General features: G+C 40.0%; 1 protein-coding gene across 5 annotated transcripts in view; it reads right to left on the bottom strand.

Moving 5' to 3' along the window:
• Nucleotides 1–17103, bottom strand: part of lrrc1 (leucine rich repeat containing 1) — a 256326-nt gene that overhangs the window by 125477 nt on the left and 113746 nt on the right. For all 5 annotated transcript variants that reach the window (XM_043679472.1, XM_043679482.1, XM_043679464.1 and 2 more), the window contains exons 8-9: nucleotides 10498–10642; nucleotides 9756–9874 (exon numbers count right to left, since the gene is read on the bottom strand). In XM_043679472.1, coding sequence (XP_043535407.1) covers nucleotides 9756–9874; nucleotides 10498–10642 — 264 coding nt within the window. The remainder of the gene's footprint in view (nucleotides 1–9755; nucleotides 9875–10497; nucleotides 10643–17103) is intronic.

A 17103-nucleotide genomic window follows, 5' to 3' on the forward strand; every position in this document is an offset into this window, starting at 1 on the left:
CAAACTTGATTGAGGTTTTTTGAGGACAGAACCAAAAAGATTAATGAGGGCAATGCAGTAGACATTGTCTACAAGGACTTTAAAAAAAGCCTTTGACATGATAGATTACATAGAATCCAGGGAGAGCTTGTCAATTGGATGCAAAATTGGTTAGACAGTAAGAGACAGAGGGTGGTGGTAAAGCGTTGTTTTCAGACTGGAGGCCTGTGACCAGCGTGTTCCACAGGAATCAGTGCTGAGTCCATTTTTGTTGGTCGTTTATATAAACAACTTGCATAAGAATTTAGGAGACATGATTCGTAAGTTTGCAGATGACAGCAAAATTAGTGGCATACATAGAACTGTACAGCACCAAAACAGGCCCTTTACCCCACAATGTTGTGCCAAACATGACACCAAATAAAACTAATCCTCTCTGCCTATCCTTGGTCCATATCCTTCCACTCTTTGCATATTTGTGTGCTTATCTAAAAGTCCATTAAACACCTTTAACTTATCTGCCTCTACAACCACTCCTGGCAGTGCGTTCCATGCTTCGACCACACCCCGTGGAAAAATACTTGCCCCTCACATCTCCTTTGAACTCCAAACCCATCCCGCCAATGCCTGCCCCCAAATATTAGACATATCAACTCAAGGAAAAAGATTCTGACCATCAATTCTATCTATGCATTTCATTATTTTATAGACTTCAATCAAGTCTCTCCTCAAACTCCAACGGTCCAGAGAAAATAACTCAGGTTTTTCTAGCCTCTCCTTATAATCCAGGCAGCATCCTGGTAAACGTCTTCTGCACTCTTTCTAAAGCCTCCGTGTTGTGTAATGTGGCAACCAGAAATGAACACAATACTCTAAGCGTGGCCAACCAAAGTATAGTTGACAGTGAAAAAGGTAGTCTAAGATCACAAAGGGATCTTGATCAATTGGATCAATGGGCTGAACATTGGCAAATGGAGTTTAATTTGGATAAATGCGAGGTATTGCATTTTTGTAAAGCAAACAAAGGCAGTACTTATACAGTTAATGGTAGTGCACTGGGTAGCATTGTCAAATAGAGACACATTGTGGTTCAAGTACATAGTTGTTGAAAGTTGCGTCACAGGTAGGGTGGTTAAGATGGCACTTGCCATCGTGTCTCAAACCTTTGAGTATAGGAGTTGGGATGTCATGTTAAGGTTGTGCAGAATGTTGGTGAGGCCATTTTTGGATTACTGTGTCTAGTTCTGGTCGCCCTGCTATAGGAAGGATATTGTCAAATTGGAGAGGGTTCAGAAAAGATTTACAGGATGTTGGCTAGTACGAAAGACTTAAGGTTATCGGAAGAAGCTGCATATGCTGAGACTGTTTTTGCTGGAGTGTAGGAAGTTAAAGTATAACCTCAGAGGTTTGTAAAATCATGAGGGGTACAGATAGATTGAAAGCAAAAGTCTTTTCTCCAAAGTGAGGAAGTTCAAAACTCGGGGGCATATTTTTAAGGTGACAGGAGAAAGACTTCAAAGGGATCTGAGCAACTTTTTCCACAGAGAGGGTTATTTGTCTGTGGAATGAACAGAGGAAATAGTAGATTCAAGCACAGTTACAACAGTTAAAAGATATTTGGACAAGTGCATGAATAGGAAAGCTTTAGGGGGATTGGTTGGTATGGACCCGCTGGACCAAAGGATCTGTTTCCATGTTGTACGACATTGTGATTCTTTGTTTCCCCTTGTGGGAGACAATGGAACAAGGGGATATGGTTTAAAAACTTGGATCATCCCAACAACCACAAACGCAGCTGGATCAGGGCATTATTTAATGAGCCGCAAAACACTGCAGCACCCAGGAACTATGAGATGCCAAAGAAAAATACCTATACAACGTACTCAAGAACAACAGGTTCGCACTAAGCACAGTCCGCCAATTACACAACAAACTTAAACAAGAAGACACAACACGCCCAGAAACCCTAGCCACACTACCATACATTTCAGACATCTCGCAGATGACAACCAGACAACTTCAGCCCCTTAGCATCATGGTTGCCCACAAACCCATCAACACACTAAAACAGCTAATGAACTTGAAAGACCCTATACAGACAACAAGCAAAACCAACATCACTTACAAAATACCTTGCGAGAACTGTAACAAACACTACATTGGAGAAACAGGCAGAAACTGGGCACCAGGATACATGAATATTAACTAGCCACAAAAAGACATAACCCACTCTCACTAATATCCTTACATATGGGTGAGGAAGGACACCACTTTGACTGGGACACACATCCATTCTAGGACAAGCCAAACAGAGACACGCACGAGAATTCCAAGAAGCATGGCAGTCCATTCGGAACTCTATCTACAAATACATTGACTTGGATCCCATTTACCACTCCCTGAGAAAAAGGACATGAAATGACGTCACCATAGGAAATGACATCACCACTGGAAATGACATCACCACCGAAAATGACATGACCACCACAAGGAAACCCAAATGCATTAATAGAAAGCAGGTTACACCATCAGTACTTAACCTGGAGGCTCAATGAAGAGGTTACCTAGTATGGTGATGAAACGTCTGAAAATGAACATTTCAGCTCACCAAGCAAACCTACATCCACAAACATTACATCCGTCAAACCAGAGGGAAACTAGCACAACAGGATAAATGAACACCACTAGCCACCAAAAGACACAACCACCACTCGTATCCTTACACACAGACAAGGAGGGACACCAGTTCAACAGGGACAATAAATCTATCCTGAGAGAGGCAAAACAAAGACACGCATGCAAATTCTTAGAGGCCTGGCATTCAAACAGGAACTCCATCAACACAAACACCAATTTGGACACTATTTGCCAACTTCTCAGAAAGAGAACCAGAAGCGATATTGTCCACCACAACAGACCAAAACACATTAATAGAAAGTGGGACAATACACCAACACTTCAATGGAGGCTCATTGATGATGTTACCTAGCATGGTGATGAAACCTCTGAGAACAAACCTTCCAGATCAGCGAGCAAATTACAATTTGAGACAATTCTGGATTTGGTAATATGTTATGAGACAGACTTGATGAGGGAGTTTAAGGTGAAAGCTCCTCCAGGGGACAGTGACTACAATATGATAGAATTCAGTCTGTAGTTTAAGACGGAAAAGAGTGAATCAGATGTAACAGTATTACAGTTGAATAGAGCTAACTATAAAAGACATGAGGGTGGAACTGGCTAGAGTTGACTAGAGGGAGAGGCTAGCAGGGAAGATGGTGGTGCAACAACAGCAAGAGTTCCTGGGGGTAATTCGAGAGGCAAACCAGAAATTCATTCTGAGGAAGAAGAAACATACTGAAGAGAAGAAGCAGTCATGGCTGACAAATGAAGTCAGGGCCAACATCAACGCAAAAGTAGTAACATAATATTGTGAAGATTAGTGGGAAGCCTTTAAAAAAACAGCAGTGGATAAGGAGAAAAGCAACAAGGTGGGGGAGATGAAGAAATAGGAGAATAAGCTAGCTAGTAATATAAAAGAAGATTGCAAGAGTTTTTTTGGATATCTAAAATGTAAGAGAGAAGTAAGTGTGAACATTGCACTCCTGGAAAATGAGGCAGCAGTAGTAATGGTGGGGAACAGAGAAATGGCAGAAGAACTGAACTGGTATTTTGCATCAGACTTCACAGTGGAAGAAACCAGCAGTAGAGTCATACTTCCTGAGAATTATAGGTGAGTGTATTAGCCGTCATAAAGGGGAAGTGCTGGGGAAAGAGAATAAAATCGCCTAGAACAGATGGAATATACCCCAGAGTTCAGAAGGAGATAGCTGAGGAGATTGTAGAGGTATTGGTGTTGATCTTTCAGGAATCACTAACATCAGGAAGGGTCCCAAAGAACTGGAAAATGGTTCATGTAAGACCTCTGTTTTACATGAAGGGAGGGAGGCAGAAGACAGGAAACAATAGGCTGGTTAGCTTGACCAGGGTCATTGGTAAGATTTGAGAGTCCATTATTAAAGAGGAGATTCCATTTACTTGAAGTGCACAGTGAAACAGGACTGAGTCAGCATAGGTCATCAATGGGAGATAATGTCTGACAAATCTGTTAGAATTCTTTATGGAGGTACCAAGCTAATTAGACAAAGGAAAGCCAGGAGATGCGACCTGTTTGGATTTTCAGAATGCCTTTGACAAGGGCTGCAAAGGAACTGCTAAATAGGATAAAAGTTCATGGTGTTAGGGGCAAGGTACCAACACAGACAGAAGATTGGCTGACTGGCAAAAGGCAGAGTGTGGGGATAAAGGAGCCTTTTTCAGGATGGCAATCATTAACTAGTGGAGTTCCACTGGGGTCAGTGTTGGGACCACAACTATTCACGCTATGCATTAATGATCTGGATGAAGGAACTGAGGGCATTGTTACTTATTTTGCACATTACACAAAGATAAATGGAGGAACGGGTGCCCATTGAGGAAATGGGGAGGTTGGAGAGGACTTGGGACAGGTTTGGAGAGTGGTTAAAGTGTCAGGTGGAACACAATGTGAGGAAGTGAGAGATTATGTACTTTTGTCGGAAGAATAGAGATATAGACTATTTTCTAAACCGGAAAAGGCTTTGGAAATCTAATGTACAAAAGGAATTAGCAGTCCTCATTCAGGATTCTCTTAAAGTTAAAATACTGGTTCAGTTGGCAGCTTAGAAGACAAATGCAAGGTTAGCATTCATTTCAAGAGGGCTAGAATACAAGAGTAGAGACATACTGCTAAGCCTGTACAGGCTCTGGTCACAGCACATTTGGAATATCACTAGCAGTTTTGGGCCCTGTGTCTGATGAGAATGTGCTGGCATTGGAGGGTGTCCACAAGAGGTTGACAAGAATGATGCTAAGGATCAAGGGCTTGTCATATGAGAAGTGGCTAAAAGACTCTGGGTCTGTACTCAATGGGAGTTTAGAAGGATGAGGAGGGATCTCATTGAAACTTGCAGAATACCGAGGGGCCTAGATAGCTTGGATGTGGCGAAGATATTTCCACTAATAGGAGAGAATACGTACCAAAGGCATAGTCTCAAGGTGAAGGGCTGAGACTTTAAAACTGAGATGAGGAGGAATTTCTTCAGCAAGAGGGTGGTTATTCTGTGAAACTCATTGCCGCAGAAAGTTTAGATCCGTGGCCCACAGGAGTGTTTCTTTCTTTGTTATTTCTCTTTGTTTATTTTTAAATGTGTCGTCTCTGCAGAACTGTATTGTCTTGTTTGCCCTCAATGTGTTTGCTTGAGATTAAGGAAACATTGCTATATAGCAGTTTTTCCACTTGTTTAAAGAATAGTTCTAGTTTATAATAAACAAGTCTTTTTTGATTTCATTAAATAAACCTGGGAAAAGATTTTTGTTCCAAATAACAGAAGTACTGAAATGAAGCAATTGGACTATTTAGTATTGAATTTAAAGATTCATACTAATGGTACAACTCAGAAGTGAAGCTTGATTAACAGCACATTCCTCCTGTCAGAGTTGCAACATCCACGTATGAGAGAACACAATGATAGATGTAAGCTGTACCACAACAACACGTAAGCTGAGTCTGCGAGCCACGTATGATGTTAAAAGCGTGCCAGATATCTTTTAAAGTTGCCTGGAACAGACCATTACTTCTCATGTCATTGTAAAATCTGCCTTATTTAGAGACACTTTTACAAATTATGGCTAAGGAAACCTTTAAATGTTCTGCCAAATCTGAGGAATAGGAGCAAAAGGGTGGGATGAGGTAGAGATTGAAGAATCAGACTACCAAGATGGCATGGGGGAATCAAGAGGTAAACTGGGGAGTGAACCCTCAGGTCTTGATGTTGGGACAGAGATGCATGTATCTCTATGGCAGGGGTGCATCAATAAAAGGAAAACTGAAATGTGGGATCTGGGAAAGCCTTGGAGATTGAAAAGTTGGAGGTTATGGAGAAGTACTCAAGCAAGAGAATGGAGCTAGTGGGGTGTCATGGGTTTTGGGGACTAGCATTTTCTTCAAAACACGAACAACAAAAACAAGGTGGTAAGGACCATTAGGCAAGGACATTTCTTGTACTGAGGTGAATAAACTGTCGGATACTTCACCACACTTGACTGTTCGAATAGATATTGAGAACTAAGTTAAAAAGGAAGGGATTAAATATTTGAAAAGAAGGAATGTAAACAGATTTGTTGGGAATGGGGTTAGAAGGGAGGACATTCAGACAGAGTCTAAATGACCGCCTTCTGTGCTGTAACTTTTATAATTCTAAGTAATTCCACCTTCATTGTATCAAAGCTCAGAAGTCATTTAGAAGAATTAGTTCAGAGCAGACTTTAAGGTAACAGGCACTAAGGGAACAGTCCCAAACAGAATCCACTGTTGTATGTACAATCTTGTGACTGGGCTCAGGTTAATATGTACCTGATGGGTTTTGATACATGCGGTCCAAGTTTGGAGCACATCTGACTGAGGGTCTGTGGTGTAAAATTCCAAGCAGTGGAATATGGTGAAACGGTTAAAAATTATGTCCCAATACATGTGTGAATCTAACCGGAATGGAGGTGTTGCTTAGTCCCGTGTGAATCTTCTTATCTGTATGTAACCAGAATGGAATGTGTTTTTTAGCCTTGCTCTGCTGTTCACATGAATGTTTATATCTGGAAAAGAGTATATCAGCTGGAAAAGTCTCCAGTTCGGTGAGTCTGCTCCGGGGTTACGTTTAACCGCCGAGCGTGGGTTGTTGGCAACCGCTCTACGAGAACTGACGGCTCCCAGTTCCGGTAACACGTAGAGTGAGTATAAACCAGACCCGTTGTAAGTACGAGACCTGGTTGTGGCGACGCTGCGGGGAATAAAACACTTATATTCTAGCAGACTCGCCTCTTGGCTGTTTGTTCTGTGTCAGACTACTTTCCTACGAAGCTCTGCCTCTACATTCAGTTCCACTCCTGTCCCCACCATTCTGACTGACCCCACTCCTCAGGTATTTAAACAGAAGCTTCTGCCATGGTTCACTTTGCTACATTGTGCTGCTGCCACTGCCAACGAGAGAGTAACGTTATGAACAGGGACTGTGTTCAGGGTACAAAGAGTTACATTGTAAATGAGGATAGTGCTCGTTATTAAGGATTAAATTGTGAACAGGAACTGTGTTCAGGGAGTAATGTAACTGAGGACAATATCCACATTACACAAAATAGCATACCAAGGGTACATTACCAAGGGTAAGATTGTAAACAGGTACAGTTTTGGTTACAAACAGTAACATTGTGATTGGGACAATGTTCAGGTTACAGAGAGTAATATTGTGATTAGAGACTATGTCCAGATTAGAGAGAGTAGCATTGTGAACAGGGACTGTGTTCAGATAACAGATATTAACTTTGTGAACGCAAACAGTGTTCACATTATCAAAAGTAATATAGTGAACAGAGTGTTCACATTATAGATAGGAAGACTGAACAGAAGGTATGCTCACAATTCAGAGAGTTGCGTTGTTGTGGTGTAAAATTCCAAGCAGTGGAATGTGGTGAAACGGTTAAAAATTATGTCCCAATACATGTGTGAATCTAACCGGAATGGAGGTGTTGCTTAGTCCCGTGTGAATCTTATTACACACCTCCCCGTGTGAATCTTCTTATCTGTATGTAACCAGAATGGAATGTGTTTTTTAGCCTTGCTCTGCTGTTCACATGAATGTTTATATCTGGAAAAGAGTATATCAGCTGGAAAAGTCTCCAGTTCGGTGAGTCTGCTCCGGGGTTACGTTTAACCGCCGAGCGTGGGTTGTTGGCAACCGCTCTACGAGAACTGACGGCTCCCAGTTCCGGTAACATGTAGAGTGAGTATAAGCCAGACCCGTTGTGGCGACGCTGCGGGGAATAAAATGCCCATATTCTAGCAGACTCGCCTCTTGGTCGTTTGTTCTGTGTCAGACTACTCTCCTACGAACCTGACCTTGAGAATTTTTTAAAACAGGGTCTTAAATCAGAATTTGTACATTTATTTGAAAACGGATCCAAAACTGGCTCTAAGGAGAGAGAGTATGAGAGATGAGCGCTAAAAACCAGGTAGACTTCTTGTTCTTTAAACCTTCCTTAATAATTACTAGTGCAAAATCATATGCAAAGAAACAACTACACAGGACTTGATTTCTATATAGCAAATGTAATAACATTTGACTAAGTATGTGATAAAACAGCAATCAAATAGCACAATCAAATATCACATGGTCAAATGACATAGGGTCAACTTCATATGATCAAACCTTCAGGGATACCAATCAGAGTTTGGAACTTTAACTGGGTATTAATTATTCTCCACTTGCATTGAATTTATTGCTGGTGGAGATTTGAGGCTGAAATTTTCTTGTCAAATTCTAAACAGAAAATCACTGCTGCCCTCTCAGCATTATTCAAAAAATACTAAACAAAACTGATGCATTAGAATTTTCTCAGTATCAATGAAATTGGACGTAACCAGATTTCTTCAGTGCAGTAGGCTTGTCCATGACTCTCACTGAATAATATTCAAAGTGCAGAGTGTTGGTCCTCTACATGAGCATTTCATGGATGTGAAATAACTGTGGCAAAGTGTACATCATGTTTAATGACAGTTATGCAAATATCACATGAAGATTATCGATTGAGAATGGATAACATTATTTTGCGCATTATCTAAAGCCTTTGGCTTTACAAACTAGTGACTTTTGCAAAATTGATGGGGAGGGTAAAATTCCAATTTGTGCCTCAAGTTAATGCTTTTTGGCTGAAAACTTTGATCTCAGATATTCCCAGATATGTATGATTGGTTGAGCTGCTTGGTAACGAGCATAGTTTCCTTTTTAAACTGCTTGTTTTAAAGCACACAGTTTTGTAACATATTCTCAGGTGTTAATATGCATTGGTACCTGAGACTTAATGGACATCTTTAAAGTAAACAGAAAACGCTTTAGCCCAATTAATTAAATTAATGTTTGATGCTGTCTAATCTGGCCTGGAAGAGCTGGGAACTTTGGACAAAAGAGATCCAAGATAAAAAGCCAAGAATCTCATGTGGGGAAATATCAAGTGATACAATAATGCTAGCCCTAAAAATTAGAAACAGAAAGCCTGTGCAACATCTATAATATTATGATGCACATTCATGCATGCCTTCAGCATGCTTCTTCCCTAACCTATCAACCCCGGTTTAAAGTCTTTTCACATGTGGAGGACAGATCATTGAAAATAGGATAAGAGGAGGAGGACAGAGGATTTGTCATGTATGAATCAAAGTATTTAACAATACAGAGCAGTATAATGAGATGTGAAAATAAATCAACATATTCTTATATTTAGAAATCAAGATTGTGAAGTCCAGGGAACTAGAGACCAGTCAGCTTAATGTCAGATATTGAAAAAATAATAGAATATTTATTCAAAAATGAAATGGAAAAACATCTTAAAAACTGCCAATATAAAGAGAGCTGCCAGCATGGATTTCAAAGGGAAAGGTTACAGTTTATGGGGTTCGTTTACGAACACAGAACTGACAAGGTGAATGCATATTTATCAAAAGGTGTTTGATAAGGCTGACTCGTGACCAAGGGAAACAGTAGCAGAATGGCTGGCAAAATAACTCCCTTTTTGTTTCTGTTGTGTAGTTAAGTGAAGCTACTCAGACTGGCAATAAGGGGGAACGGGTTCCACAGAAATCAACATGACGGACGGACCTGAAGGTACAGATGCAGGTGCAACAAAAATTATTAATGAGAAATACTGACCGTTAGCTGATTTTCTGTGAGTACAAGCTCTGTAAGATTTCCACATTCACCAATAGCTTCTGTTAGCTGAACCAAACGATTTTGATCAAGCTTCAGAATGGAAAGATGCTTTAGTTTCCCTACAGAAAGGTGAGAGGGAACATATTAGAAAAGGAAAGTCTACATGTTAGTCTATTCAGCTGTAATTTTTGCATTTGAATGTGTTTTGAAATCTCATTTCTCAGGAACAGCACTGAGAGGAATGTATATTTAAATGTGTCAGGATCAACCATGCCAATCCCAAAACATAGGATTTATAAACTTGAACAGCATGATAAAGTATTAAGCTAAAATTCTATGGGTGCGGATCAATAGAAACTTCAATTTGGTTCTAATTGCCATTATGCATTCATTCATTCATTCACGAACAAAATTTATCTTGCCTTTACACCCGTTAGGCAAGATAATGTCTAAATCAAGCATCCTGATGTTGGCTTAATTGGAGAAAAAAATTTCAGGAGCAATCCATTCACAGAATGTATAGAAGTAGAGAAAAAGACAATCCAGGTTTTCCACGTTTGTGAGAGATTTTCTTTCTTAATCATTCTTATTTAGACAATGAACTGCTCTCAAGCCAGTTCTAATCAGCCACCAGAAAATGAAGCTATGTTCTGTGCATTACAGCCGAACGAGAAAAAATAATCAATAAAACAAAAAATTAAAGCCAAAGCATTACAAAACATTCTTGTAGAAGTGAACCTACCAATTCCATTTGGTAAAACCTCCAAGTGATTCTGTGAAACCAGAAGATCAGTGAGCAAACCAAGTCCACTGATTTCTTCCGGGAGTTTCTCCAGTTTATTTTCAGACACGTCTAAACACAGCAAGTTCTTCAGGTTTCCAATTTCCTGTTTTAACAACAAAAAAGGAACTGGTGTCCTTACATGAAAGTCTAGCAGTAAAGCATACAGTGCTGAGAAGGGCAACCACTCTCCCACTGATTCAAACACGTTGTGTTTATATACACACAGTTTCTGTTCACATATTCAGCTATTCCAAAATTCCAAAATGGAAAGCAAGTCCTTAATCAAGGCTCTTGTTAACTTAGCATCCATGAGATTAAATAAGTGAAAAAAACGCTTCGTGAAAAAAAACTTTAAAAGTTACATCTTTCAGCTTCATTTGAAAGCGCAAATTTAATGTTTGCATATAAAATGCCTGCATTTTGGTGAAAATTTACTTCAAGATATCTTTAATGCTATACCAGAATTGATCCATCAGTGTTTATCTAACTTCATGTAAAAAAAGACATACATTAAAAATATTGTTTTGCATGTACTTCTCATGTGTACCATCTGATCAGTTATTATTTATGTTACGCATTTTGTTAATTTTTTTTAAAAGTGACAAATCTCAGTCACATTTCAAATGGAAAATGTTTACCTGAAGTCAGCACTCTTACTGTGCTATGTATTCATCAGGTTTACACAATTCTCTTAAAAAGCTTAAGATTTTTCTCCACCTTTGTATAATATGGCACCTGCCAACAGAACTTAACAGCCATTGAGTCAGAATCATACAGCACGGAAACAAACCATTCAGTCCAACCAGTCCATGCCAACCATAATCCCAAACTCAACTAGTCCCATCTGCCTGCACTTGACCCATGTCCGTCCAAACATTTCTTATTCATGTACTTATCTAAAAGTCTTTTAAACATGGTAAGTATACCTGCAGTCACCATTTCCTCTGGAAGTTCATTCCACACACAAACCAGTGTGAAAAAATTGCCCCTTGGGTCTTTTTTTAAATCTTTCTCTTCTAATCTTAAAATATGCCCCCGAGTATTGAAATCTCCCACTGTAGGGAAAAGACACCCTCCATTCACTTTATGTGTACTCATGATTTCATAAACCTCTCTAAACATCACCTTTCAACCTCCTACATTCCAGTAAAAAAAGTCCCAGCCTAACCAGCTTCTCCCCATAGTTTGAATCCTCTTCTGCTGGCAAAAGCCTGGTAAATCTCTTCTGAACTGTCTCCAGCTTAATAAATTCTTCCTGTAACAGAATGACTATAACTGGACACAGTACTCCAGAACAGCCTTCATCAACATTCTGTACAACCTCAACATTACGTCCTATATCCTACACTCAAAGCTCTCAGCAATGAAGGCAAGCATGCTACATGCCTTCTTAACCACCCTGTCTACCTGTGATGCAAACTTCAAAGAATTATGTACCCCTAGGTTTCTCTGTTCTCCAACACTACGTAAGGCCTTAATTTTAATTGGGCGAGTCCTGCCCCTGTTTGTTTTACCAAAACGTAATACTTTACATTTATCCAAATTAAGTATTCAAATTATCCATCTGCCACTCTTCAGCCCACTGACTCAATTGATCAAGATCTCTTCATAACCTTCGATAACTTGGCATACAGACTGTTATGAAGTTGTAGGCGTGTACTGTATCTTTGAGAGAGAGAATGCTGATCTGAACTGAGAACTTAGAAGCACCTATATATGTGACGAGATACAAGTCCCATAGTGTATTGGAAAATTGAAAATATGTAACATTTGGCTGTGAAATGGATATCTGAGCTTTGGTTGCAGTTTTGACAACAATTTGAATTTAACCACTCCGTTTAAATTATGCCCCAGAAAACTAAAACCCAATCGGGTTTGAATTTATTGCTTTGTCAACATTGAAACAATGAGATGATCTAATGTCGGGGGTATAAGGATGCAGACATTTTGAAAACTGGTCAAAGAGCAACTACCGGAGAGATATAAACTCCTTGAAAGCTAATTGCCCATCTTAACATCTTGCTCTCAAAGAAATTAGAAACACTTTCTACCAAAGGTACCTTTTCACGTGAAGCATACTCACAGTATATAGAAAGATGACGACCCCTAGAGATCCTCAGGCAAAAGAGTAAAGACACAGAAGAAGACAGCAACTGTGTGGTTTTGAAATTAAGTTGGTTTAATTTTTTATCAAGTGTCTTATTGGAAGAGCATATTGTTGTAGAATTGGAGGCAGACAGTAAACAGTTAAGAGAAAGGGGGGCTTAGAGTTGTGAATAGTTGTTGTTTAATGTTCACTTTTACAGTTAAAAAATAAATTGATGCTATTTTCTTAATGTGGAGGAGCCAGTATTGGACTGGGGTGGACAAAGTTAAAAATCTCACAGCACCAGGTTGTAGGAGAAAGTGAGCACTGCAGATGCTGGAGATCAAAGTCAAAACGTGTGGTGCAGGAAAAGCACATCTGGTCAGCAGCATCCGAGAAGCAAGAAAGTTAATGTTTCAAGCATAAGCTCTTCAACAGGAATTTTGTGAGTGTGTGCGTGTGAATATGAATGCGTATGAAAGTGTGCACATTTACGTGTTTGCATGTCTGGTAAAGTATGTGTGTGAGCGTAATGGAGTATAAGCCTGAGGGAGGGTGTGTGCATGGGTGAGAGTGTGGGTTTGGGGAGGTTGCATGTTTGTGTGTATGAGAGGGAAAGTGTGTATGAGAGTCTGCATTAGTATTCCTGATGAAGAGCTTATGCTCAAAACATCGACTCTCCTGCTCCTCCGGTGCTGCCTGTCTGGTTGTGCTTTTCCAGCACAACACTTTTTAACACCAGGTTAAACTCCAACAGGTTTATTTAGAAGCACTAGCTTTCGGAGCACTGCTCCTTCATCAGGGAGCTGTGAGGCAGGACCATAAGACACAATTTATAGCAAAGGATTACTGTGTCATGCAACTGAATGATACATTCAACAAACCTAGATTGCTGTTACATCTTTTATTGTTTAGAATGGGTATCAGTTCATTAATATGTAAACCCCAAAACTTCTTTTAAGTCACGTTCTCAAGATAACTTTAGGTACTATAAAAAAAAGTGACATCTCTGCTCAGACAATGCAGTAAAGGTATGACGTTTGTATGTGTCTGTATGTGTCCCAATCTTGAGTCAGTCTGGTTCTATTTCCAAAGTGGAATTTATAAAATATTACATGGATTGTGTGCTTGCATATTTGTGTGCTTTTTGAGCAAAATATGTAGTACCTCTAGTGTGACATGAACCCAAGATACCGGTTGAGGTCATCCTCATGGGTACCGTACTGGGCTAACAGCCTCTGATCGCCTACTCTGCGTTATTGCATATCCTGAAGTCCGCATTGGAAGATGGCCACTCAAAGATGTGAGGCCGAATGTCCCTGACCACTGAAGTGTTTCTCGACTGGGAGGGAACATCTCTAGCTGGCGGCTGTTGCTCAGTGTCCATTCATCTGTTGTCCTAGCGTCTGATTGGTCTCACCAAGGTACTATACGTCAGGGCATCCTTGTCTGCAGCATGTGAGATAGACAACGTTGGCAGAGTCACATGAGCACCTGCCGCGTACATGGTGGGTGGGGTCCTCACGTGTATTAAAGGTATCCATGTCGACACTCTGACACATCTTGCAGTGGTTGCCATGACAGGGTTGTACCGTATAGTGGTCGATGTTGTCCTGAAGGCTGGGCAGTTTGCTGTGAACAATGGTCTATTGAAGGGTTGGTGGTTGTTTAAAGGCAAGAAGTGGAAGCAGAGGGATGGGTATTGGCAAGGTGCTCATCCTCATTGGTAACGTATTGCAGGCTGCGAAGAACATGGCGTAGCCTCTCCTCTCCTGAGAAGTACTGGACAACAAAGAGTGCCTATCAGTTGCATTCCCTGTCTTGAGGTGGTCATTAAGGTTTCTTGCTGTGACATGTCGAAACTGGCATTCGATGAGTTGAGCATCATACCCTGTTCTTATGAGGGCATCCTTGAGCACCTTCAGGTGTCCATCATGTTCCTCCTCATCTGAACAGATCCTATGTACGCATAGGGCTTGTCCATAGGGGATGGCTGTTTTGATAAGTTTCGGGTGGAGGCTAGAGAAATCCACATGAGGAGGAACATGACATGAAAGACTTAACAGCAACCTAGATTTATTCAATATATCATTTCAACTGCATGACACTTTAATCTTTTGCTATAAATTCTGTGTCTTTTGGTCCTGCGCCACAGCTACCTGATGAAGGGGAGCAGTACTCAAAGCTAATGCTTCAAAATAAACCTGTTGGACTATAACCTTGTATTGTGCGATTTTTAATTATTTTCTTTAAACAGTGGAATTTGGGAGTTCTCAGTCATTTTTATTTTTGAACAGATTACAAGGTGAGGCAAGCTTTTCTGAGTGTTTGGTTTCATTTCCATGTCGTAACACAGAATCATATTTTATTTTTTTCTTTGTTATTGTCCAGGCCAGACCCCATCAAAACATTTCAAGAAAGTAACCTGGACCCTAACTTAGAAAGTTGTTTTAAGCTGGTGTACAGCGGATATTCCAGGAGTGACGCAGCTGGTTAAATCACTAAGCTTTAAACGAAACAATTTATTTACAAGATTACCGAAATGAAACACAAACAAAAGAAAACAGAATAACTTAACCTATCTGAAAACCCAACAGATTATCCAAACTAAATGTTGCTATTCCAAACACTTGCAACAATCCCCATAAACACCCCTTGGTAAAAAAAGGTAAAATCAAACATAGGTCTTACAGGAGGGATGTCAGAGGGAGGGAGGATCAGCATGGACCCACTCCTTTGGGTCCAACAGTTTCACCACACAACTGCCTGATAAAACCAAACAAAAGCAAACAAAAACAGCTGGGAGAACTGACCACCCCTGTTTCATTGTATAAGTGTTATTCTTAAACTTGAAAGCCTTTTTACTCAGGCAGTATCTGTTAGCTATAACCAAATTGCTGCTAAAACCAAATTGCTTCAAAAATCCTTCAAATCTCGACCTCCCCAAGTATCTGCGTTTAGATACCCTCTGATAAAAAAAACGAGGACAACATAACCTTGTTAAAGGAGCAGCATCATCATATCTTTGATACAATGTGGGCATTCCTGGAAAGGCCAGAGTTGTTGACCATTCCATAATTCCTTTAACCAGAGGGTCACGGATTTGGAGTCATATTTATGCCAGACGATGTACAGATTTCTTCCCTATAGGACACTGGTGAACTGCATGTATATTTTTTAAAAAATCAATGACAGTCTGATGGTCAAAATTAATGAGGCTAATTTTTAATTCCTAGCTTGAATGCTTGTTATCAAGGTGGAATTTTAATCCAGGTCCCTAGAGAATGAACTAGTTCATCATATTCTTAGTTTGGTTTAGTTCAGTACATACATTTCCACTATAGCTCCATCTTCTCCTGTGCAATCACAGGTGACTGTATAAGTAGCTCTCTAAATACTCTACATCAGCTTGACTGATCAGCTTAATTTCCATATATGAAGTACATTGAATATTTTTATTTTACATATTTCTTAAACGTATAGCAACAGTCATGGCATTCTAATTCCAGCTTCATTTTAAGATGGCTTCACTGCAGCATCATTTGGATTCCAACTATTGGCTGTGTCTCTTCTCGGACGATTGGTTGTTTACTTTTCTTATTTCACACAACACCCAAATATCAAGCTTCTAAAATTAAAATATTTCAACACTTCTGAAATTTGAGATCTTACCTCACTTACCTCCCTTGGTCATGGTGGGACCCCCAGCACTTACATCGGCTTTCACCTTTGTTAGAACTTTGTTAGTACCATGAAACCGACTTTCAATTTAGTGCCTGGAATAGTCTAAACTCCAATCATTTCTTTGTACCTCAACAATTAGCTGAATGCCTCCCAATGACTTATGTAGAAACTGCTGTCTCTGGTCCATCCCACTTCTCACCCTGCAATAACCCTGCTGTCATCTAGGTATATATTACAATGTTCACTCAAGCTCCTGCAAAATGAGCAACAAGTTTTAGTTGAATATTCGTTTTTATCACTTAGAAGGTTATGCGCTTCTTCCCTTTCACAACAATAAAAGAATAAAACTTGTTTACAGAATCCTCTCTCCCTGAGTTATCACACTTTAGAAGCCAAAACACCCTTTTTCCTCTTGTGTGCCACAGGGATTTGTTTGCAAGTCCCATTGCAAACTCCAACTCACTGCCTTCCCAATGCCTACTCATTTCCATTACCAATATTTTTTCCCTTCCACTGAATAAACATGTGCATATTTGGCTCCAACTTCCACAGAACATAGTCACCTCAATAGTTTCTCTCTCTGCACCAACCTTCCCACTTTACGTATTTGTGAAGGATACTTCCCCTGATTAGCAGTCTAAGGCCAGACAGCATAGAAGTGGCACCAATATGAAGGCAAAAATAAAGGGGTACCAAATTAAGACTCAGATGAGGAAGAATTTTGTCTATCACAAGGTTGTGTGTTTTTGGAACTCCTTGCCATAGAGAGCAGTGGGAGCAGTGTCCTTGTCCAT

Source organism: Chiloscyllium plagiosum, chromosome 3 (genome assembly GCF_004010195.1).
Source record: "Chiloscyllium plagiosum isolate BGI_BamShark_2017 chromosome 3, ASM401019v2, whole genome shotgun sequence".
NCBI lineage: Eukaryota > Metazoa > Chordata > Chondrichthyes > Orectolobiformes > Hemiscylliidae > Chiloscyllium > Chiloscyllium plagiosum.